The sequence below is a fragment of the Aythya ferina genome (genome assembly GCF_964211825.1).
Source record: "Aythya ferina genome assembly, chromosome: 3".
Classification (NCBI taxonomy): Eukaryota; Metazoa; Chordata; class Aves; order Anseriformes; family Anatidae; genus Aythya; species Aythya ferina.
In genome coordinates this window covers 72,640,179-72,664,072 of record NC_140298.1, presented here as the reverse complement: position 1 = coordinate 72,664,072, position 23,894 = coordinate 72,640,179, and the positions used below count along the sequence as shown (strand labels likewise).

Sequence of the window (23,894 nt, the reverse complement as noted above, 5' to 3'; positions counted from 1 at the left end):
ATCTTTTTCACACAGTTTTTGACAAAAATAATAATATCGAGTTGAATTCCGTATTCCCCACAGAACGCGTTCTCCTCCCTCGGCAGCGGCGGCCGTTGGGACGCGCGGGCACCATGCCCAGCCCCACCCTAGGCACCGCCCACCCTCCACACCGCACCCCCCTCTCCCGGAACGTTCCATTCCACGCGGCCCAGCCCCCTCGGCGAGCCCGGCGGGTGGAACATTCCACTGCGGGGAAGGCGGGGGGGGGGGATGTACAGAGCAGCGCCGAGCTGTGAGGCGGCCGTGAGGCGGCTGTGGCGGCCATGACGCAGTCGGTGGTGGTGCAGGGTAAGGGGCCTCAGCGCCGTCCCGCCGCCATTTGCCGTGCCCTGTCCTGCCTTTCCCTGCCTGACCCGTCCCCTGTCTCTCCCCTTTGCAGTGGGCCAGTGCGGGAACCAAGTGGGCTGCCGCTTCTGGGACCTAGCGCTGCGGGAGCACGCCGCCGTCAACAAGGTAACGGCGCCGCTTCCCGGGGCAGGCGGCCCTCACACGCTGCCTGCTTCGTTACATTAAAGGCCGCGCTGTCCCCTGAGGGCCGGCCTTGCCGTGTGTGAGGAAACGGGAGGGTTGGTCACTGCCGGCTCTGTCACCTTGGCCCTGGAGTCCTCGGCAATAAAGCTAAAAAACCGCCACCCCAAAGCCTTTCCATACCAGCACATGATGTGAGGTGACTTGCTCTGCAGGTGTATGGACCAAAATAGTGGGGTGAAGAGGGCATAGGGATGTGCTGAGCACCCTGTGCAAAGTGTACTCTTCATGCTGCTCCTGATAGAGATACCAGACAAATACCTGGTGTTAGTAAAGGTAATGGTAAGCAGACCCTCGCAATGCCTTTTGCTGAAGCAGCAATAGTAAGGCAATAAGTGAAGTTCGTATGTATATAGAGCATCTCTTGGTTTTAGTGTCATAGGGAACGCTGACTCCCAAACTCTGCTTCATCAGGACTTGAAGACTGATAATCTGGAAAAGGTTAATGACGTTAAAGCATACGAAGCTGACAAATATCTTTAGCTTTATGGTGGGAGAAGTGATTTACACGTCATCCCTCAGCAGGGAGCTTGGAAATCACTGATACGGCAGCGTATGGTGCTTTCATTTCCACAGAACATCTTGGGCATGGAACTGTCCCAGCGTCACATCACTGATGAGCTGAACCAGCTAGACAGCAGCCATTTAGTAATTTCATTGAGATCTTCAGTAAAATCCTAAATCTTTAAAAATGAGGGAAAAGTACTTATTTAATCTTTGGCTGAAAAATTCATTTGCTAACTACATCCTCCTGTTGGTTTTTACTATCAACTGACACTTCAGTGAAATGTGTTTTAATGCTGACTGGAGCTGGTTGGATAGAACTCTGATGTGTACCCTGGTTTGAGTGGGGATGTTTGATAACCCTCAGAGGTTCACTCTAACGTAAATTATTCTGTGAAAAAGCACAGAGAAGTTCTGACATAACATCTTATCTCATTTTTTTTTATTTTCAGAAAGGAATTTATGATGAAGCATTAAGCAGTTTCTTCAGGAATGTAGATACAAGGTAAGACTTCTTATCAAGAAACCCGTGAGTTTAACACAATAGATCAACAATTCTAGTCCCTCCTCTTAACCTTTAATTTAAAGTTTTTTAAAGATTTCTGTTTTTTTCAGGTCATATTTATTATGTACTAGAAAAAGATTTTCTGTCTTCATTTTTGTCTTCTCCTCAAAACGCTATCTTACCTTTCCATTCTAAATATATTTACTTCAATAACTAAATTTGTTGAAAGTGTCTGGCTTTGCTTTTCTTTCCTCATATCCAAAAAATGGACAGTCAAGATCTGATAAGTTTTGCCCCTGCCAATCATGATCAGATTGCGAGCTCTCTGAATAATAACTTAGCAGCATGTATTGAAGAGTTGTAGGAGGAATTACATATAAGATAGAAAAGGTCCTGTCAGTTTTTAAATCCCCTTTACCTGATTTTTATCTGTAGGTTGCTGCACAGAGTGGTGGTTGTAATTTTTTTTTTAAGTTATCCAATTCATACCTTAAAAATCTTATCTGTCTGTCCAGCTACAGAAATCTTTGTAGTGGGCACCTGGATATTGTTGTTATGTCGTAATTTGTTAAAAAGTATTTGACCAGCCTCTGTTTACTTCCATCATACAGCAAAAATACAGTACTCAATTGTAGCTGGAATGGCGTTGGAATCATATTTTGTCACAATTCTTTATCTTAGAAATTCTTAGAATATCTTTTTTTTTTGTCAAGAACATCTAATTGTAAACAATGTCTGTGTTTTTATATGTGCCAGATGAAAGCACCAATTTTTCCGGAAATCAGAGATTACAGCGTTCAACAAAGGGAACATCTGAAAACCTCCTATATTGATGGCAGCAACGGCCAGAAGGCCAGCTTGCTCCTATAGACTGAGAAGCAAAATACTTTCCCCTACCTTTATCTGGTTGTATAATGATAACTACTAAAAGCAACTTAGATCAGCCAAAATAATTACCCGGTTTTAAAGTGAACATATGTGTATGTGACCATGAAGGGTGCTAATGAGCTAATTGCATAACGCAGTTTCCATATTTTAGTCTTCTTGTGGTAAATTTACGTACCCAAAACATCTATTAAATATGGCTGGTGATGTCTTACCCCAAAGATCATGCATGTTGCATTCAGACTGGATGGACTTAATAAAAAAATGCATGGTTTTATATGCAGAAAAGCACATCTTAAATAAGCCAAGGGGATTCATCAAAGTGAATGGAAGTACAAGCTGTCGTGAAAGACGGCAAAGACTAGCTAAAGAAAGATACAGGGTTTGTTTGTTCACTTGTTTATTTTCTCTTTGGATTTTGTTAGTCCCTGAAGAGAAATAGAACTTCTCTGGCTGGATTTTGTGGTGCTACAGCGGACTCATACAGGGAGCTGCATAGGCTAGAGTAATCAACATGAGTACTGTAGGCTGTAGTTAGCTGCTCAGCAAATGAGAAGTGTTTAGAGAGCTGCTTTGAGCGAGACTGTAGAAGCTCCTTTAGCAGTCCAGTGCAGCCCCATCCTCTTTCTCCCACTTGATACCTGATGGGACTGAGCATGGTCAGAACATTTGGTGCTTTCAGCTGACATTTTGGATTATTACTGTGGCTGAATGTAGAATAGTCTAAGAGATATTTCATATAGTGTGATTTTAGGGTTGACTGGCCCCCAAACTAGGTAAGTTGAGGGAAAAATAAGTCATTTTCCACTATCTCCCCCCCCCTTTTTTTTTTTAATTTTTTATTGAATACATTTGGTCCAGACCAGAATATCTCATCCTTTGAGTGCAGAAGCACCAGCATTTAATTATGGAAAAAAGCACTTGTACAAAATGCACAGACCTCTGGACTGACTCAGTACAACCAATCCTGGAAAAAAAAAAAAAAAGGATACTAAAGCTGTGTCAGCACAGCATGATTTCTGACCTAGTAAATCTTAATGGCAGAGTAAGCCAGGCACTAGTGCTGTTATGCTGCTTTCACACCTCAAGCAGTAAAACAGTGCTGTACTACCCCCACTGAAAATCTAGCAGTGTTATTTGGTGAAGTATCTACCATTATACGATGCAGATGCATGACATGCTAGAGAAAAAGAGGGTACTTTCAGATTTGGCAACGCTTGTAGAACTCAATTAGAGGCTGTAGTGGAGAGGAATGTTTCGATGCTTATCCTTTTCAGCCTCGTGAAGTACTGCTTAGAATATTCCTCAATGAGATTGTATCCCGTAATTGTATGCTTTTAGGAAATTACGAGGCATTTCTTAGGGTGCATTTCAGGGTGTTTCTGTTTGTATTGTAATAGCCCTCTGAACATTGAAAATTAAGGAGGGAATTGTATTCCAATACACATTGCCTTATTTTCTATTATGGTTCTGAGCTTGATTTTTTTTTTTTCTTTTTTTCCAGAAGTGATGGTGATGGTCCTGGTATTTACAAAGGAAAAATCTGCTCTTTAAAAGCACGAGTAAGGCAATCTGTAACAGCTGTTCTTTTCACATTACATACTTATGTTCAACTGTGTAAAGATTTTCCTAATATTCTTATAAATGTATATGTTTTGATTTACTATTTTGAATATCAAAATTTCCAGCAGTAACTTATGGTTCAGTGGAGTAATGCAGTTTGCAGCCAGGCTTGTTCCTTAATTTAAAGTATAATTTTTAATAAAACAATTGCAGATATTATCAAGCAAGGCTTTATTTGTAAATTTTAAGGGGGGCAGGGGAGGTGAGCCACTTCTTTCTAAGTGATTGATAAGCAACAAAACATGAAACACAACTGCTTCAATTCCTTTACTTCTAAGTATTTGGGGAAAAGTATTATTAACATTTTAACACAATTGCAGTATCTGAAATACCCTTCTATTGAATGACTTCTGGCAAAGCAGGCAAGGTGAATGTTACAAGTTAGCCTCTTAGTTAACAAGTGGGGAAAAAAGTCTCTCTGGAGCACAGTAGAAACAACATACATTTGATACTGTAAATAATTTTCTATTTCTTTTGTTATTGTTTCAAAGAGTGGCTTTCTTACTGCCTGAATTGTAACACATGCCTTTCTCACAGGCGCTGTTGATTGACATGGAGGAGGGTGTGGTAAATGAAATTCTGCAGGGACCATTGAGAGATGTGTTTGATAGCAAGCAGCTTATCACAGATGTTTCTGGTTCAGGAAACAACTGGTGAGATCCTCTTCAGAAAGTACTTCTTAGTAACTAATTAGATGGCATTTGAAAAGGGAAATGATAACAGTAGCTTTCTAGTTCATTCTGCTGCACCTGGGGAGCTGCAGCATACTACCAGTGAACTTCGGAGTCACTGTTGCCTGGAGGAGGGCTTTGAAAAGCATTTTGCAGGAGGATAATTCTGCTGATAAATCATTTCTTCTGTTTTTTTCTTTTAATTTTTCTTTCAAAATAACATGCTTTATGTTTTGCTTTTTATTGTTGGGTTTGTTGGGGGTTTTTTTTGGCATTCAGCTGTTGCCATTGCTCAGTCAAACCCCTAATCAATCTAGTTTGAGACTGTGCAGCTAGTGTAGAAATGAGATATATGAACAAATGCATTTCAGATTTCTATGCATCATGGAGTCTGGCTTTGTGCATATAAACTACATTAGCAAAAAGATAAATTAAGAAAAAGTTTGATTAACGTAATGAATTCCAAATTTTCACTGCATCCAGCTCTGATCTCTTGAACTGTTAGTCAATATCTTACAAAATGTCAAATAGAAGGAGCCAAAAAACTGAAAGACTAATTGTTGGAGGTTGTTTTTCATTTGTTTGTTTGTTTTTCTTATATTTAGGGCAGTAGGTCACAAGGTATATGGCTGTCAGTACCGGGAAAACATTGTGGAAAAGCTGAGGAAAACTGCGGAACATTGTGATTGTCTACAGTGTTTTTTTATAATTCATTCTATGGGAGGTGGTAAGTATGCTTTTCATAGTAAGTATGATCCCACATGCTGCAGGTGAAAAGAAAAAGAAAACCGTAGATCTTGAAAAGAAGGTTGCTGTAATAATCTACATCATGCTGAATGCAGAAAAAAAAGCACAGTCCAATTAGGCAGACTCATAATTATTTATTATTTGTTTTGTTAGAGTACTGAGGAGTCCTAATCATGAACTTACTGAAGTAAGTTAGAACAGAAATATGTTTTCAATCTGAAAGAGAAGAGAAGACAGCAGATACATTTAGACAATTTACATCAAATACAAGGAAACGCTGAGATAATACTGATCAGAAGAAGGGCCAGTTGCCTCAGAATGTTGAAATAATTGCTGTAATCAAGTTGTTTTTAATTGTATGGAAAATGTTTTCAGGAAGGCTTTGAAGGAGACTCGGTTGCTTAACTTCATTGTTTTTCAATTTTCCTTCCACACAATTCTGTTGAATTCTGTTAATAAATCAGACGGGACAATCCATTGTGGTGACAATTTTGTCATTTCTGTATTGCTGCTAAGTATTCCTCCCCCAGAAACACAGCGGGGAAGAGGGGTCAGGAGCATGTATTATAAACGGTTATGATACCAAAACAGACACTGAAAATAGCTCTAAATATGACACAGGAGCTTTGTCAAGGGCCTTTTTTGTGGTCATTTGCTTAATTTGAGACCCTAGTTATTTCCATTACGGCAGAAAATCACTGTGTTGTTTGTAGATAAAAATTGTCTGCTGCTGAGAATGTGAGCTGTCCAAGACAGGAAAAATAGTTTAATTCTCTGACTTGAACTTAGTGCTATGTGCTTAGTGCTAATAAGGAAAAAAGTGTGTGTGCTGGGATAAAGGAGTCACTCTTTTTTGACTGGAGATTGAGGGAGTTTCGTAAATTCCCCAGGAGAAAAGTAAACTTAATAATTGCTTGGATTAGTTGTGTTTTTTAAACAAATGTTTTGTTTCAAAATTCAAATTAAAGGCTTTATAGAAACAGAAGTCCTAGGTCAAAAAAAAAAGAAACGGTTACGTATTATGACTTCTTGGTTTGCAGAAATTTTTGAGATTGTTTACTTGATCCTGTCTGGTACTGTTTGGGAAAAACTTCTATCATGTAATTATTTCTTGTCTTGGAAAAACTTTCCTTCCTTAAATTACATCCAAGTAGCTTCCACTGTCTTCCAAATGCTTCAGAAAATGCTCACTAATATAAATAATTGAAAAGTTGTATGTTTCCAACATATGAGACTAAGTGCTTATAAGAACATGGGGGACTTCCTCTCATTCTGGCTTCCTCCCTAATTATTTTTAGGGACCGGATCTGGTCTTGGAACTTTCGTACTAAATTTGCTTGAGGATGAATTCCCAGAAGTATATAGATTTGTTACTGCAGTTTATCCCTCTGGTGAAGATGATGTTATTACTTCTCCATATAACAGTGTTCTGGCTATGAAGGAGCTTAATGAACATGCAGACTGTGTGCTACCAATAGAGAATGAAGTAAGGAATAACATTCTGTTTCTATCAATTTCTTTTTTACTAGACTGAATATAGGAAATACTTCTTCCTCCTGAGTGTTGATAAGAGTGATAATTGAACTCCTGAGTAACTTGCAGGCTTTTGAAATGAATCACTTAAAAGATGCTCTGTACTTTGCTTCCACCTGCAAAGATGTCTAGAGTGATATATGTATTTTTTTTCATGATTATTTCAAGGTAGGTAGTGAGAAACTCCTGTTTACTAAAGCTGAAATTCCTACATCTTTTAGCATCAATTTGTATGTAGTATTAGTATACTGCTAATGTACTAATATTCTATTTTTAAGGGAAATGACTAACCCCACCAAATTCCAACAGGCGTGGCTTTAGTCACGAGTGATTTGGGCATCATAGACATACGTGACTGCACAAACAGAAGCAAGAGAAAGTAAAATATATTTAAGGAGTATATTTTTGCTTTCACAGGAATTATGAGGATTTTGAGTAGTTAAATAAAATTCAAATTTCTGAGTCAAGCTATGTACGTTTGTGACATGTAAGGAACAGACGTTTAGAAACACTTCAGTCAATTGGAACTGGTCAAAAGTTGGGCATATGTGTATCAAAGGTATAATCTCTGAACAAGCACTAAAGTCTTATTTTTTTCTTTAACTGAAATGGAAAAATCGGGGTACAGCATTTGAAAGCTCTGTATACAACGCTTCTTGCATGCTTTTTGTTGTGCTTTTTTTTTTTCTCTCTCTCAAAGTCTCTGTTTGATATAGTTAACAAAATTCATCAGATGATGAATTCTGGGAAGCTAGGGTCAACTGTGAAGCCAAACAGCTTGGTAACATCAAGTGCAGGCATCACAAAAGCCGTACAGGAGAAGCCATTTGATGCAATGAATAATATCGTAGCCAACTTGCTGCTGAACCTGACAAGGTAAGGTTATAGACTCTGTACAAGTAATATTGCTGGAGGCACAGTGTGTGCTGCAAATATGCAGGTCTGCATCAGCTCAAAGAAAATTGTTTTCAATTTGATACTAGTCTCCTCTTTTTCAGAATTGCTTATTAAATGTTGAAGTGCTTGGATGTATTTATATTGCAGAGGTTTTGTTGTAGCTGTAATAGTCTTAGATCTGAAGTACGAACAGGTTCATGGACAAAAGGATGTTGCCCTCTATCAATGCTTAATGGCACCCAGGGAGGTTAGCAGTTCTGGGCCAACTATATTATTTTATAAGTATCATCTGACCATTGTTGCTAGTAAACTGTCTATTGCTGCAGGAAATTTTTGGTGAAACAGAATTTCAAAGTATTAGTCTGTTTTTCTTTTAAACAGTTTGTCATGACTACTAGGTCACACGTGTTTCATTACAGCCCATTTATTAACACTGGCGTCAAGCAGCTATGTCCACACACTGAAAAACAGTGCTAAAGACTACAGTTGGGAAGGTTAAGGTCTCATTCTTGATGATTAATTGTTCTATAATGAGAAATATAAGGAAATAAGAAATTGCAGTGTTACTGCCAAATGTGAAAGTTTAGTAGTTATATATAAAGTGTTTCTTGAACAATGCATTGTTTGTTTTTTTTGTAGGTAACTGTTGAAATACATACATATATATATATATATATATATATGTCTGTATGTTTACATTATAAAAGTTATTTACTTTGCTTATGACTATTTTGTAACAAGTCTGTTAATTTCTCAGCTCTGCTAGGTTTGAAGGTTCCCTTAACATGGATCTTAATGAAATCAGCATGAATTTAGTTCCATTTCCTCGCCTTCATTACTTGGTTTCAAGCTTGACCCCTCTGTATACACTGGCTGATGTTAATGTACCTTCTAGAAGGTAAGAAGAAAGCGTTATTGTGGAGGTTTTACATTTGAAGCTTAATTTCTAATTCTTCCAGTTTCCATTTAAAAATAAATGAATCCATTTTATAGCAAATCTAAGGGTAGATGTTTTAAAAAGTTTAAAAGCCTGCCATGTTTTCAAATTCATCCTGCTGATCTTGGGAACTTCCTTTGTCCCTTTAATTGTTAAGCCAGCAAACTTAAAATGTGTTTTTGATATTTCTGTCAGAGAACTGTACTACTAAATGATAAGTAGAATCCACACCACAAGTTCCTTTGAATAACACTTTGCAGTTGACTCACAAAATACTATAAAGAGAAACAAGAAATTAAACTAGACTTCTTGGGAAGTAATGGTATCTTACTTGAGCCTGGAGATGTATTTAACAGGTTATTTTAACAATAAGTAGTCGCTTGTGAAACTTTGTGAGAGGTTTAATCCCATTGACACATCAGAAAAATAACCACTAATAATAGATTTTTCTGGTTTTAATGAGTTAAATTGAGTCAGCAAAAGGTCCAAATAGATAGAGACAAATAGGTCCAAATGATAGAGACAGTCATGGAAGTACACAGAGTTGAGCAGAGGGCAGGACCATACAGGACCCCTCTTTCTGTGCTAGCAAGTTCTGACAGTTCAGTTTGTTGAAACCATACCCTGAGGAGACAGTACAGCACTGGAGGGAAGGTAGCCAACTATAGGGCAATACTTAGTCATGTTTCAGAATAAGGTGGAAAGGGTAGTATTTTTTTTCCTCATTTTGTCTCTTTTTTTATTTTAATAGGTAGATTGTTGCAGAGGTGATTTTAAAAATAATTAAATAGAGACAGTAAGTGTAGAGTTTAGAACAAATAGAAAGAATGACTTATATGTTATAGGTCCTTAGAGACCTCTTAAAAACAGGACCATTGGTATCCCACGTTGCAGTAGAACTTGCTTAAGGAGATGAAGAGAGGAAGAATATGATCTGCTATATCAGCCTTTAAAGTAGACATACATAATAAAATCAGAGTAAGTGGACAAATGTGTATACACTCTTCTTAAGTCATTAATTGAAATTAATACAAATGCAAAAATTAATTGAAATTAATACAATTATATGATTAATACTGATATGACATAATTAATACAATGATCTGATTGATGGATCCCTTTAAATAGTGAAGTGTAGCAGGCAGATAACCAGTCATGGTTGGCAGCACTTTGTAATTTCCTGTCAGATCCATCACAAGCAGTGAGATTGTCCATTCAAATTGCCGTATAACCAGAACCTCAAATAGTTAAATCGTCTTAAATATCTAACAGTTTGTAACTATTGACCTACATGTAAAAATTCTCAATAAATGTCTCTTAGTCCCTTCACTTCTCTTACTTCAGGATCAACAGTTGGTTGTAACAGAGAGAAGAGAGGGAAAATAGGTTTCATCTGTTTTTCAAAACTTTTACTGCCAACATAGAGATATATAAAGGTTTGAATCTTTTTGCTGTCATTCACAGTACCAGGTTAAATGTACCTTTATTTCATAGAATCATTCAGGTTGGAAAAGACCTCTAAGATCATCTAGTCCAACCTTTAGGTTTCTTGGACTTCACAAAATTTGAAACGCTGAAGGTGGGTATTCTGAAGAATTTTTGTAGCCTTAGTTATTAAGAGAGAGAACTGTTTTCTCTTTACCTAGGTTGGATCAGATGTTTTCAGATGCTTTTAGTAGAGATCATCAACTAATTCAAGCAGATCCACAGCATAGCCTCTATCTTGCTTGTGCACTTCTTGTTCGAGGAAATGTGCAAGTTTCAGACCTTCGCAGAAATATTGAAAGGTTTGTACTACCACAAGAAGTAGTCATGGTATTTGTTAGAGAAGTGTTTTGTTGTCCAGAGCACTCTCAAAATGAACCAACTAGAAGTAGGGTTTTTTTGTTGTTATGGTGTTTTTCTTTCTGAATGAAAGTCAGCTATTTCATGGTTACTCTCATATACATGTAGCTAGGGAATCACGCTTACATTAACAGTTCTGTATTGTTAGCAATCATTTTCTACTTTTTACAGTTAGACTTATTGTCCCCATACAGTATTAATCTGCCCCTCTCATAAATCTAGGAGTAATTGCAGTCCCTTTTATAGAAATGAGTGCTTGTAACTTTACTTTTAAACACCAATGCATTAAATTAACAAAATAAAATTGATATTTGCACTGTGAATTTAAATACATACTGTTAAAGTCTGGAGTCTAAAATGCCTTATTCAAAATGCTAATTCTAACTGGTTTGCTTAGTCACTAAGTCTTTAATATTGACCTTTTCAGTCTGTTTTTGGTCTGTTTGTTAGCAAAGGAAACTCTGGCTTTGTGTTGTCTATGTTCTATAGATAACTAAAGGTTTTTTTTCACAGGTTGAAGCCTTCCCTGCACTTTGTCTCATGGAATCAAGAGGGCTGGAAAACTGGTTTGTGTTCAGTACCTCCTGTGGGCCATTCCCATTCCCTTCTGGCTCTAGCAAACAACACCTGTGTGAAACCCACTTTTATGGAACTCAGAGACAGATTCATGAGGCTCTACAAGAAAAAGGTTTGTCTCTGTTGTCATTATAACTTCTGTAGCCACTAGTCATTAGCATCTTGCAGTATTGGGAAACAAATCTTGGTATCACAGAGAAACTGCTTAAAAGTAACAGCCCAGGATTTATTTATTTATTTTGTGGTACCTATCAGAATCATTTTAACAGCTACTGCTTAAAAAGTGTAAATCCCTTATTAACTTGTACCTACCAGGTGATATGTTTACTTTCTTCAACAATGAGGCAGTTATCTGACAGATCTGTCTACCTGTTTGTTGAAGTGTACCAAAGAAGACAGAATGCAGAAAGATGAATGTATAAGAAAACAGTAATGCCAAATGTGGTTACATGGGGGTTTATTCCTAAAGTTGCTAAGTATGTAAGCAAGGGTTGTCATAAAGTAAATCTTTAAATCTACTTTCTACAGTGCTTGTACTCCCCTCTTCATTGCAGGCTAAACGATGCTTTTTGAGCCAAATGAATTATGTTAGATGCCAACAAAAAAGATAACACCAACTTTATTATTGTCATAGGCTCATCTTCACCATTATCTGCAAGTAGATGGGATGGAGCAAAGCTGTTTTTCTGAAGCTGTATTGTCTTTGTCTGACCTAATAGAAGAGTATAATGAACTGGATGCCACAAAAGGTGGACCTAGAGCAGATCCATCAAGACTGAAGATAGCTGTGTGAAGAAGAACTGTGACTTAAGAAAAAAAAAAAAAAAAAGCATCCAATCACTTCAGTTAACCAGAATGAATTGCAGAGTGCCTATCTATTTATTGTCATTCCAAAGTGAGACTGGGACAACTGCTTCCTCAGCTCCCTGAGAAGTGTCATGCTAAGTGACAGGTCCAGCCTGTAAGAAAGATTTGCAGGCACCTAATTATGGTGGATATCAGTAAGAACATTCTTTCTAACTGTAGAATAAATTCACATACCATATGTTGCAAAGAGAAGAAAGAAGTTGTAGCAGCCAAAGAGGTAATTCTTCTCTCAGGCTTTCACCTTACAGTAAACTAAAGGCAGGCCTTAGTTCAGAGAAGGATCACTGTTGCTAGGCTTTTTATTTTTTAAAACTGCAGTGATGAAGAGAAGAAAAGCCTGCATATTCTTTTTGTAGACTTTGCAGACTAGTAATCATTTCAGAATGCTCTAAGCTATGTTCATAGCTTCAGCGTTTTCACTTCCTTCTCATAGCTCCATTAGAGCATTCTGGATTGATAACAAAATTGTGAATTACAGAAAATGCATTTTCTTTCAAGTTTTATACTTGGAATATTAATATGTTATTTTAATGATTCATATTTATGAATGCTGATTTGCACTTGATAATCAGATAATAACAGTATACCTCTGAGTAAGTGAAACATGCATGTGTAATAAAGGCTGTTTGGAGAAAAAAAGTTTATATGCTTTAAAGAATGCAAGTAAAATGCTTTAATATTTATAATTACTGGGGTAAGTAGATTTGTATATTACAATGGGAACTTTTACAAAATAAAATGTACAGCTATTTCCAATTACTTGCCAACCTTGACTGTCTTAGAACATCAAGACGAATGAATTGTTACTGATCAGAGCGGGCCAATACATTGTTTTCCTAAAGCTTGAAGTCCTTCTAGCAGAGTTTGAGTGGGTGTGTAAGTTAGCACAATTTTCACTGTATAAGTCCAGAAGTATTCAACAAATCATTGTGATAACATTTGTTTAGAGAGTATTTTTAAGAAAACACTCTATACAGTCATCTGCTTCAAATTTTGGAGTTGTATTAGCTGTAACGTCCACTTATTTTTTCCTTTACAAGTACATTGTTTGCATTTACAGTACTAGAGAAAGATTATCTGCTGCAAAGAGCAATCTGAGCTCAAAATTGATTTATGCTGTTTGAAGCAGCATTGTTGTGTTTTATCTTGGCAGATATAGTAGAAAATGTTAATATGAGAATACAAAACAATAGGTGAAGTATTACAGGGTAATTCATTTAGCTTTTTTTTTTTGTAATCAGGCAGATTATCTGTAAATTTACATGCATTTCTCATTTTGGGCAGCTTCTTAAAGTAGAGTAAAGCTGTCTTGTTCTGCTTTCTTAAAATACCTTCTTTTCACAAAACTAGTTCTTTTGACAAAACTAGTGTTACATATGTAATTCTCGACAATGTCATTCCACATATAAAAACAATTAAGTTTAAAAGGATGCACTCTTGCGTTTTCCAGGTGTTTTTTTTTTTTGTTGTTGTTTTATTAATATTCACATATGTAGTTTCAGTATAAAGATTGCTGGGGTGACAAGTAGCGCTAACTCTTCAGGATGGGACTGTGCTGTCTGTCACCCTTGAAGTATATTACAGTCGATGGTGTAACTCAAAAAATTTTGAGTTCAGAAAAGATATCTCCTGGATCACTGCAAATCCGCTGACATACACAAGACGTTATCCACATCATCTTCCATTTAAAGAAGCCTTCATTGGGACACTCAAACTGTACAGTGATCATTTTGGACTTATTAGGTATGCAGCATCTCTTGTCCAAACACACACCACAGAAAGTTAGTTTGTAGGTTTGTGAAGATGAGCACCCAGAAAAAATGAGTTTCTCTGCTGTAGGAAGCTGGAATGTTGGTTGACAAGTTTTTCCTTTTGGAATCTGTAATAGTAAAACAAAGAAAAGCCTGTCTTTTGACACACAGAAAATGGAACACGTAAGATTCTGCAATGTTTACATATAAATATCTTGAAAATTACTCCCTCAAAAATACATTTTTTTTTAAGTTAACAAATAAATATTATGAGTAACTGAGCGATAGGACAGCCTTTTGAAATTGTACATCTGTAGTTTACTATTGAAAGCTGACCATTGAAGGTAGAAAAGGGAGAAGAGGCTTTTTTTATGACTTAAAGTATTTGCTATTAAATCCATTTTTCCATTACTTCTGGTATTTTTGTTTTCTATTAACAATTAATTTTACATACAAGGTACCTTTACTGTCTTCAGGATATTGGTCAGACAAGGCTGGATGAAGCATAATCTCTTTTCTTTTTTCATTTCACATTTATTGTTTTCATTGGTCACTCTGCTGGACATGCCTATGCCACAGGTCCTGGAACAGGGTGTCCAAGGAGTTGCCTGTACTAGGCACTTTTTCTTCATAACTAGTGGTAAGTTTCTGTAAACTGAGACAGCAATATGTTATCTATGCAGCATAAATAATTGAAAACAAAAGGTTAAGAATTTTGTTTCTGTTCATGTAGGTAAATGTAAAGATAAGGCATAAAAAAAAGTTACTCGTAAGTCTTAACCCTGAGCTGCTGTCCTGGTTTCAGATGGGATAAAGTTAATTTTCCTTCTAGTAGCTAGTATGGTGCTGTGTTTTGGATTTAGGATGAGGATAATGCTATAACAAACCAATGTTTTTAGTTCCTCTCTGATCAAATTAGTGACGTTCTCTAGAAACGTGCTTTGAAGTTGGTTGCCTTACTGAGTGTGGCTTTACATACTGCCTTAAATAAGTTTCTATAAAATGTCTTTGCACTAGGTATTGTCATAACTTTGAAACAAAGGCAAGCTTCCTTCCTCATTTTTGCTAACTCGCATAACCATTGGTAACTTTTTGGAGTTGTCCAAACTGAACTTCAGATTTTATCTTCAGACTGCTTATCTTCAGATTGGCTCATGTGCTTCTACTTATTAATCTGCGGTCTTTTGGGAAGGTTTTCTGATCAGTTTTGGGTTCCCTTTTTATTGTATTGATCCATGATAACGATTCAAACCATGATTTCTCCATAATTTAGGTTGCCACCAAATAAATGGCTTAAATGGCTTTCTGGTACCTGCGTTAGTTGTAATGAAGGTGCATTTCATCTTGTAAACATGCACAGGGATGAAGACCCAGGGAAGGGCCAGGATAGCTTTAATTGGCAGTGAAGCTTCCTTAAAGTGAGTGAGAGGACTACCGTGTTAGCAGCAGAGCAAGAATGAGGTTAAAAGGAGTATCAGCTGGCCCTGGCAGAACTGCATGGACAAATTGTTGTGGGTTTTGATAAGACTATGTGGAGAAGAAACTGGGGGGAGTGCTGTCCTTGCAGTGACCTGATGTTCTGTGAATTGAGGAAAGGTCGAAGGCAGCTTTGACCAATTCCCTGCTAACAGAAGCCAAAAGACTTTTTGCTTTTCATACTCCTCGGGTTTAGAGAATAGAATCTGTCACCTAAGAGTAAGAGGGTTAATTGGGACAGACCAGTCCCCTGGCAAAGGCCTTGAGCGAGAGCTGAGAAATTGCCAGGGCGCTGGCAGCCTGGCTGCTGGAGCCAGGGACACTGAATGAAGCAAGACTCGTGCACAGAAGCGTTTACCAGGGTAGCTGGGCACACCTGACATCAGTCTGTAGTTGGTTGATTGAAGCTGCTTCTGCTTTCCCGGGCCACAGACGGACTGTCCAGGCTTCTTCCTGCCCGCATGCCTGGTGCAGGGACTTTTTGCTAATTTGGGTGTGAATACAGGCGTACATCCAATGGCCCCACTGACACACAGGCACTTATAGAGCGGGTTAGGCTGGAAGGTCTGCCCGTTAAGATAGTAAACTCCATTGAGCTCGCATCCTACAGCTACCAGATCTGCAATGGTAAACAACAGTTAGTGGTCTTGCCTACAGAGTGCTTCGTGTTAGCATCCTTTCCTGCATTCCCAGCTTCAAGTTCTCCCCAGCCCAAGCACATCTTTGTTATTTCTGCCTTTTATAGCTATTATAGCTACAGTTGCTTTGCTTGAAATCAGCCCTGAGCACACCTGCGAATAACAGGCATGTGCGCTGTGAGCTGGTCTCACCGATGCCGAGGCAGTAAGTACAAAGACAGTCCCTGCCCTGGTCTCAGGGGCTCTGAACAGCAGGAAGCCTAAATTTACATCAGTTGCACCAGCAAGCCAAGTTTCCCTTCCCAACCCTTCACCTGCCTGCTCCCACCCTCCTGGATGTGCAGAAGAGAACGTGAAAGCACAACTTACATGCACACACGCCTGTTTCATACCTAGGCTCGTCTGCCGAGTAGTCACAGTAGAGGCCCTTGTGGGGATCGCAGATGTCTGCCTCGTTGCAGCTCTCTCCCGCCTGCTTGGCACAGACCTTGCAGCAGCCACAACCGTCCTTCACCAGGCTCACGCCGGGGCTGCAGGCGGGCACGGGCGGGCAGCGGCACGGCCAGTGGCACAGCTCCTGGCGCGGCTGGGCCTCGCTGCTTTCCGGAGGTTTTCCCCCAGGCTTCAGATGTGGGCCGTGGGCTTGCGCCCTGCAGAAAAACTTACAGACAGTGGGATGCTTTGAGAGGTGAGTATTTTATGTAGAGCTGGTATAGCATAAGATGAAGGTGGGAGGGAAAATACTGGGGAGTTTCATGAAGACACCTTTTCATAAGCTCACAGGATCAAAAAAAAGTGAGACACTTCAAATCTTAAGTAGGAACCAGATGACCAGTTTCACAAGTGGGTATAACCTACTGCTTGTTGGAAACCCAACTCATCGGTCCCTCCTTTTCCTTCAGTAGAACAAAGCCTATAGCAGAGCTGAAGTAAGAAAAAATGTGTATTAATTAATTATTCCTTTTCACAAACCTTCTATCAAATTAATTAGCTTCTGACTCATCCCACTATTTGGTAGCCAACTTTTTGTGCCACTTCTGATGGCAAAAACCTTTCAAAATAGTAAACGTTTTGAATGTTACTTTGGCTCAAAAACCCACGTAGCTGTTTTGGAAGGAGTATTATATTATTTATAAATTCTCTTGCGCTAGCTGCACCAACTGGATCCTGTGATTAATAAGGGGAACTAGTAATTGCATGTATATACATATATACACGTGAAGCCCCAGCTATCCGTTTCTCTTTGTTCCTCGAAGCCACAGGGCAGGACTGTAGCAGAAAGCAGGCTCCTGCCCAGACAGCAAGCAGCAGCTGGGGAGGGGTCGCTGCTGGTTTGCCTTTCAGTCAGGTCTCCGACTGGAAGCATCTGCAGAATTCAGCATTTCATCTGTCATATCGCGTGAAAGCTCTTGCAGCACAATTGAGCTGGCCTAATTGCATGCAGTGTTAAATGACCTTTTAAAAGGCTCTTTTTCTGCCATTAATTTCCATTTTTTATGGTTATTTGGAACTGTACTTACAATATCTTAATCCACAGCTACTAATGAAGCTCCAAAGTAGTAGCTTTCAAGTTTCTTTGGCTGACTGATTTTTAAGATACCTATTCATTCACAAAAGCAATTCATGCAGTCCTATGCTATGAATATTAAACCTGTGTGATGAATATTAAGCCTTGTCATCTGGTATTCCTTATAGCAGGCAAAAGATAGTTTCATAAATGATTTTGCTAATCGTTAATCATTGGCTGATAAAGGATTTCTTCTAATGCTTTTTATTTAAATGCAGCAATGATACAGAAACAATTAACTTCAGTACCCTTTTTTCAAACTTCAAAGCCTTTCTCCAAAGCGTGATGTTAATTTGATGAACACATGCTTTGGAGTGTTAGAGGCTTATTAAAGGCTTGTTCTAAAGCAGGTTACATGGCAAACAGGTGTTACTATATGTTTCACAGTATTCGAGAGTGTCTGGTTGCTTTAGAAAATTCACTTGCTGCTCAGTGTATTTTTTTTCTTCTTTTTAAGCAAAGTATTATTTTCACAAATTTGGGCCTGTGCCAACTACATGAGCTTATGTTTAAGTCAGGTATCTCACTTCAGAATGGATACATGCAGCAGGAAGCAATGTGTGCCTCAACCAGTAAGTTTAAACTGTATTACAAATTAAAATGTGCTTTAAACCTACAGAATGCTACCTAAACAAGCATTTGCTCTTTCCCTTTTTAGGGACAGATGTCAGCAGAGAGGTGTGAGACTTCAAAGTTTCTCTGGAAGAAAAACACCACCAGGCACGCATCCGATAATTTTCACTGTGGAATTAGTGAATACCTCAGTCTACCTGAAAAATCTTCAAAAATGTTATGTTACAATGAAAATTTAGAGTGCTTGTAAAGTTTACAGGCCAAATATTTTCTAATTCTTGTTTCCCCAAGTTTCTATACCAAAGCTATCCGCATCGCACAAAGCTATCCACATCACTCGAGACCACTGCATACTTTTCCTGATCCTGTGAGCAGATCAGAAAATGAGACCATTGTATGGCAGCCCTTCATGTGCTGTTATTTGTTTTCATGTGTTTCAAAGACTGAAGGTTTGTATGGCATAAATAAACAAACAGCAGAAGTAGGCAATGTATTATTAGTAATCTTCAGGCTTTAAATATTCAGAAAGTTAGCAGAGGTAGACAATCACTTGAAAAATTTCTATTTTCTATTTATCTTGATTGCAGATGAAAAATACACTGGGTATTTTTACATATGTGTTTATACACACAAGACGTACTTTCAAAATTAAGAAAATAAATAGTGAACTTGGCTCTTGACACAAATCCCTTCAGCAAAAGCTGTTGTTGAAACTGTTCTCATAAGAGACACACCAGAACCCAGCCCAGGTGCTTTCCTAATTTGCAAAACTAGCCTGACTTAAGATCACTATGTGTGTATATATATATGTATATAAATATATGGAATATAAGCATGGACAAGATGTTTATTTCCTTACACTACATCAGATAACCATTTGTGCTTACATAAAAAAAAAAAAAAAAAAAAAGGAAAAAGAAAAGGGGGTGGGGGGAAGTCAGATCACTGACAATTTGAACTTCCCTAACGTTTTTTTTTTTTTTTCCACAGAATCCTGTTAATATACAGAATAGAGGAAAAAGTACGAAGATCAGGCCTGATGCCACAAATAAGCTACACATGAAATTTACTCAGGAGTAGGGAATGGCTCCTTATTCTTTACGAGGAATTTGCTTCTCTGAAATTTATTTTGTCATTAAGCAAATAAAAACTGTAAACCCGGACAGGGCGACGAAGGGAGAAATCTTTTTGTCCCATTTAAGGAACTTACCTGTTGCGTACAAGGGATGATGAAGATGGTGGGAAAAAGGAGCCACCGCATGTTCCCGCACATTCAGAAGTGGAACTGAGAGATAGGGAGCAGGCTGAGCTGTGTCAGAGCAAGCACAGCACACAAAGCTCTCCTCTGTCTCCCTTGCCAACCCAACTTTCCTCAGCACATGCATGAACACATACACACATTCACACTTGGAATTCTCCACTTCACGCAGATCCAGCTTCACGCTGAAATTTCCAGCCAATCTTCTTTTCTCTGCCCTGCACTGGGATCCAGATTTTCACACCCTGCTTGGTCCCATCCAGCTGCTTCAGCAGATTCTTCCTGACCTAATTGAGGTCGGGTGGGGTGACAGCTGATTCTTAAAATCTTCCTGCTGGAGATGCAGTGTTATTTTTAACTTGTATTCAAGTCTATATTACAGGAATCTCTGAAATCTGAAGGGCAGGGTGCAAATACCTGTATTTTTTGAGGCAGGGAAAGCAGCATTTCTCAGAATTTCTAACATGTTGTGCCTAGCAGAATCATAATGTAAAAATTAACACCCTCCACGCAAGCTCTCTAAGCAGGGAGAGAGATGCCATGGTGTGCCGTTGTGCTAGTACATACTTTGCACTGCTGCTTGCTGTGGAATCCTAATGGGTTTTTGCTTGGAGCATGCAACCTGTCTCACTGCTATGCCACCCTGCTAAACCAGCAGGCTGGTAAAATCTCCAGCTTTCCTCCTCCCCAGTGCTATTGAGGGGGTATGCCTGACTTTTAGGCTAATGAGGATAAAATAAAAGCTCCACCCCTGCAGCAGCAGTGGTGGTAGTGCCCTGGTGAATGCTCTTCCTTCCCATTTGCCCTCCCTGTCATCTCCCGTGGAGCTTCAGAGCTAGGCGAGGATGCTGCCAACCACCATGCTCACATAGTAGCTCTCTATGGACAGAGGCTATGGTGGCAGCATCGAATCAACCCCAGCCTGAGCAGTTCTGGTTTGCTCCCAGGCCTGGAGCACCACATCCCCTCTGCAGCTGCAAATGAATCCTGAACTGGGCATCTGAGCTCTTGATCAGTGAGAACGGCTCTTCTTTTGCACATCCACTTTGTCACCCACATCAACACAGAGTCAAAACAATACCTGGGTACCAAGTGGAATCTGCAAATCAGTTTTTTCAGTGGTGTTACTATGAGTGTGCATCAGTTGTCTTTTCCATGAAATGCCTATGAACATAGCACCTAGGTTTCTTTTCCATTCGAAAATCTCATCTGTCTAGTTTCACATCATCATCTGGGATGGAAAAGACCTTCAAGATCAAGTCAACCTGACCTACCAAGTTCCGTCACTAAACCATGTCCCTTAGTGCCACTGCATGCATTTCAAAGCACAGCTCGTGTTATAGGATCAGAGGTTAACTGAGGTTGGAGGGGATCCAGAAGGTCTCTGGTCCAGCCCCTGCTCAAGCCGGGACAGCTCCGAGGTCAGACTGGATTACTCAGGGCTCTCTATTTTGGGCTGGAAAACCTCCAAGAATGGTGACTGCACAGGCTCTCCAGGCAACCTGCTGGAGTGATAAAAGCAAGAAAGGCAGGTTGTCTGAGAAGATCCCAAGTGCAGCTCTTCCTCCTGCAGACCCAAAGAACACCCTTCTCAGTCTCCAACCTGGAAGAAATGAGGAAGGGGACTGGGTCATCCATCCTCCTTCTGCTAGGACCACAGGGAAGCACACAGCATTCATTTGAAATGTGTTCCTCCTCTTTGTACCCTGCAAATAAAGCAGATGGCCAGTGCAGGGCTGGGAATGCTCTACATGAGCTGGCAATAACCCTGTAGGGTTATCCATTTGTTTTGTATGCTTTATTTTGTTGGAATTCACCTGGAGAGCACAGTATCTTCAGGATCAGAGAGCAAGACTGAGTCTGGAGTTTAAGATAAACTTTTTGCTTTATAAATATAATTAAGCTGACAGAAACTTTGGGGTTTGGGAGGGGTGGGAGAAAGGTTTCACCCTGCAGAAGACATTCAGGTGGTATGACACATTAAAGCGTGGTTTAAAGTGGCTAGATGGCTGCCCCATGCGTGCAAAGCAACCTGCATGCTTCTTCAGTCCAGGCAGGGCTGGCTCCTAGGAGCAGTGCTCCTGCCAGGAGGACCTGGATCTCCAAAGCAGCAATGTGCCTTCCTTGCATCTCACCAGCATATGCATTAATTGAGCCTGGCTGCCTGAGCTTGCAGGACCTGCAGGATTAAGCCCTGGATGTATCTGATAAGGAGCCACAAGGTCCACAAGTACAGACAAACACCGACTCCCTTGCATCAATAACGCGCCAATGCTTTGACGGCATCAGAGCCTGTGTCTCTGTTAGTACCAGCTTTGATTTAAATAAATGGAGGCTGTGTGCCCTTTTGGTATCCTGCAAATCTTCAGTGATCCCCCACAACTTAAGATTTAATGTTCTCAGTGCTATGTCCAGACTCAGCAATAGTTTGTCTGTATGCATCCTTCTTGCCAAATCTCCCTTGCAGATTTGATTACATAAAGCATCATTCATTTCCTGAACTAAACCTGCTCTGTCGTCTGGTGCCATTCTAATACTATCCTGAAGGAAAATGTAATTTGGTTGTATATTCAGTGATCTCCACATACAGCACACATTTCTTTGGCGCTGAAAATCATCCTCCTTTCAGTGAAATATGCCATGTAAATCCATTGTTTCAAGAGACAGAGATGAAAATGTATGGGCTATAAAGCCATAAATGAATATAACCATTTATTCTAGCAAAATACCCTGTCTTAGATAAAATGCCAGAAGTGTTTACTATTGATATTTGTTATAAGCCAGGATTTTCAATACCCCTGCAGGGCTGGTGGAGTCACTGTGACAATATCCAGCAAAGCCAGGGCTGGGTTCAGCCCCTCCTAATAACTGGGTGTCTGTCCCTAGGGCACAGCAGAACCAGGGGCTCACCTCACATTTGGCAGCAAGGTTTTAACATTTTGTCGCTATTTGTGCGTTGACGTTACAAAGAGACTCCTCTGTTTCTGTCAGTAAAACCTACTGTCTGTGTCCCTGCTCAAAAAAAATAAACAGATGAGTAAAAAGAAACAGGCACGTTATATGACAACGTATTGCCCTTGGCTCACGTTTAGTGTTTTCTTACAGGCCGTTTGCCCACAAGGGCTTTGCAGAGAAGCTGTCTTCTTCAAAACAGCCACCTCTGTACCTCACTGAGAAGCGTGCTGGCTGTTGGCAGCAGCCTGGCTGCACAGGGACACGCACCCCACAGCATCCATGTAGATGTGGTGCTTAGGGACATGGCTTAGCATAGACTTGACAGTGCTGGGTTAAGGGTTGGGCTTGATGACCTGAGAGATCTTTTCCAACCTAAATGACTCTAAATGACTCCTGGAAGTGGAAGAGCTTGCTCCTGAGCAGCACAGTGTGCCCCTGCCCCAGGCTTCACCAGGCCCAAAGGCAGGGTGAAGCCAGCCTGGGCAGGCCGGGAGCATGGCGGCCCTTGTGGAGGAACCCCCTGTCACTGAGGCACTGAGGTGCTGCCCTTCTCAGCTGGCCAGCTGTTTGGCCCTTGTAAATTTGGGCCCGTTTTGCTTCTCTTCAAATTGTGTTGCAGAAATGAGTTGTGCTTGAAAATGTAACTCTTCTCCTGGAGCTCTTCTGCTAACAGCACTTTCCATGGTGCAGGGGGATAGAAACAGTTTTTACAAGAAGTAGCCATAAAATGATCCTCGCCGTGTGTTCCAGCTGATGTCTACTTCCAAACTAATTTATAAAGCTTCTCAGATATGCAACCCAATTCATCAAGATATTCAGACATTGATTTAAGATGTCTAAATCCCATTTTTTAAAATTTATGCGGGTAGGTGTCAATTTCCTATTCTCTTCTAATGAGCCTTAGACTCAGAAAAGATGCCATAAAGTGCCTGTAGTTCTAAGGATACATCTCTGAAATGCCTCATCTTTACACAATTGTCAACTCTATGAAAAAAGAAATCCTCAGAAGTGCTTAAGCTGAATATTTGTCAGCAAACGCAGGCTTAAGTCTCCTGTTAGCTGATCTTTTAAAAATCCCATAGATGCTGAACAAAATTGTTCTGCACTCTGCCCAGCTCTAAGACAGACTCTTCAACCCATCCAGAGAGACAAAGACTATAAAATATAGCTTAGGAAGAGTGAAGGCAGAGACAGGAATAAAAATGAAGATGAATTGGGGACCCACTAGGCAAGGCAAAGAAGGATAACCATGCCACACTAACCCATTACATGCTGAAACTGTGAAATTGGCCAGTTCTGCCTACAGAGCAGTGGCTCTGCTTTCTCTTTTTGATTTGATACTGAATTTTCCAATGACAGAATAAAGTCAGATCAGCAGAACTACTATTTTCCAAGCAGCTTTTCCTGTCCTGACAGCTCCAGCCTCGGCCATAGGCACTTTGCAGAGCATGCACCAGGCTCTACAAATCATCACAATGAGTATCTGAGCATAGCGGCTGGTCCTGCCATGCAAGCT

General features: G+C 39.8%; 2 protein-coding genes across 4 annotated transcripts; one reads left to right on the top strand and one right to left on the bottom strand.

Moving 5' to 3' along the window:
* The first annotated feature begins 256 nt into the window (after positions 1-256).
* Positions 257-12,916, top strand: TUBE1 (tubulin epsilon 1). Of its 3 annotated transcripts, none has more exons than XM_084514381.1 (12): positions 257-330; positions 422-495; positions 1,527-1,579; positions 3,969-4,026; positions 4,625-4,740; positions 5,364-5,485; positions 6,804-6,991; positions 7,739-7,914; positions 8,693-8,833; positions 10,519-10,659; positions 11,231-11,405; positions 11,928-12,916. In XM_084514381.1, the coding sequence occupies exons 1-12, from the start codon at positions 306-308 to the stop codon at positions 12,084-12,086; spliced, it is 1,428 nt and encodes a 475-aa protein (XP_084370507.1). In that variant the 5' UTR covers positions 257-305; the 3' UTR covers positions 12,087-12,916. The 3 variants fall into 3 exon arrangements, with proteins under 3 accessions (XP_084370507.1, XP_084370509.1, XP_084370508.1); XM_084514382.1 differs by having other exon boundaries at positions 262-330; positions 3,972-4,026; XM_084514383.1 differs by lacking the exon at positions 10,519-10,659.
* On the bottom strand, positions 12,277-16,722 carry CCN6 (cellular communication network factor 6; the record flags this gene model as incomplete). The annotated part of the gene is made up of 4 exons (XM_084512167.1): positions 12,277-14,039; positions 14,373-14,566; positions 15,764-16,006; positions 16,395-16,722. Coding segments are annotated over 4 exons (1,047 nt in total), but the record flags the coding sequence as incomplete, so codon positions are not given.
* Between the last annotated feature and the right edge of the window lie 7,172 nt (positions 16,723-23,894).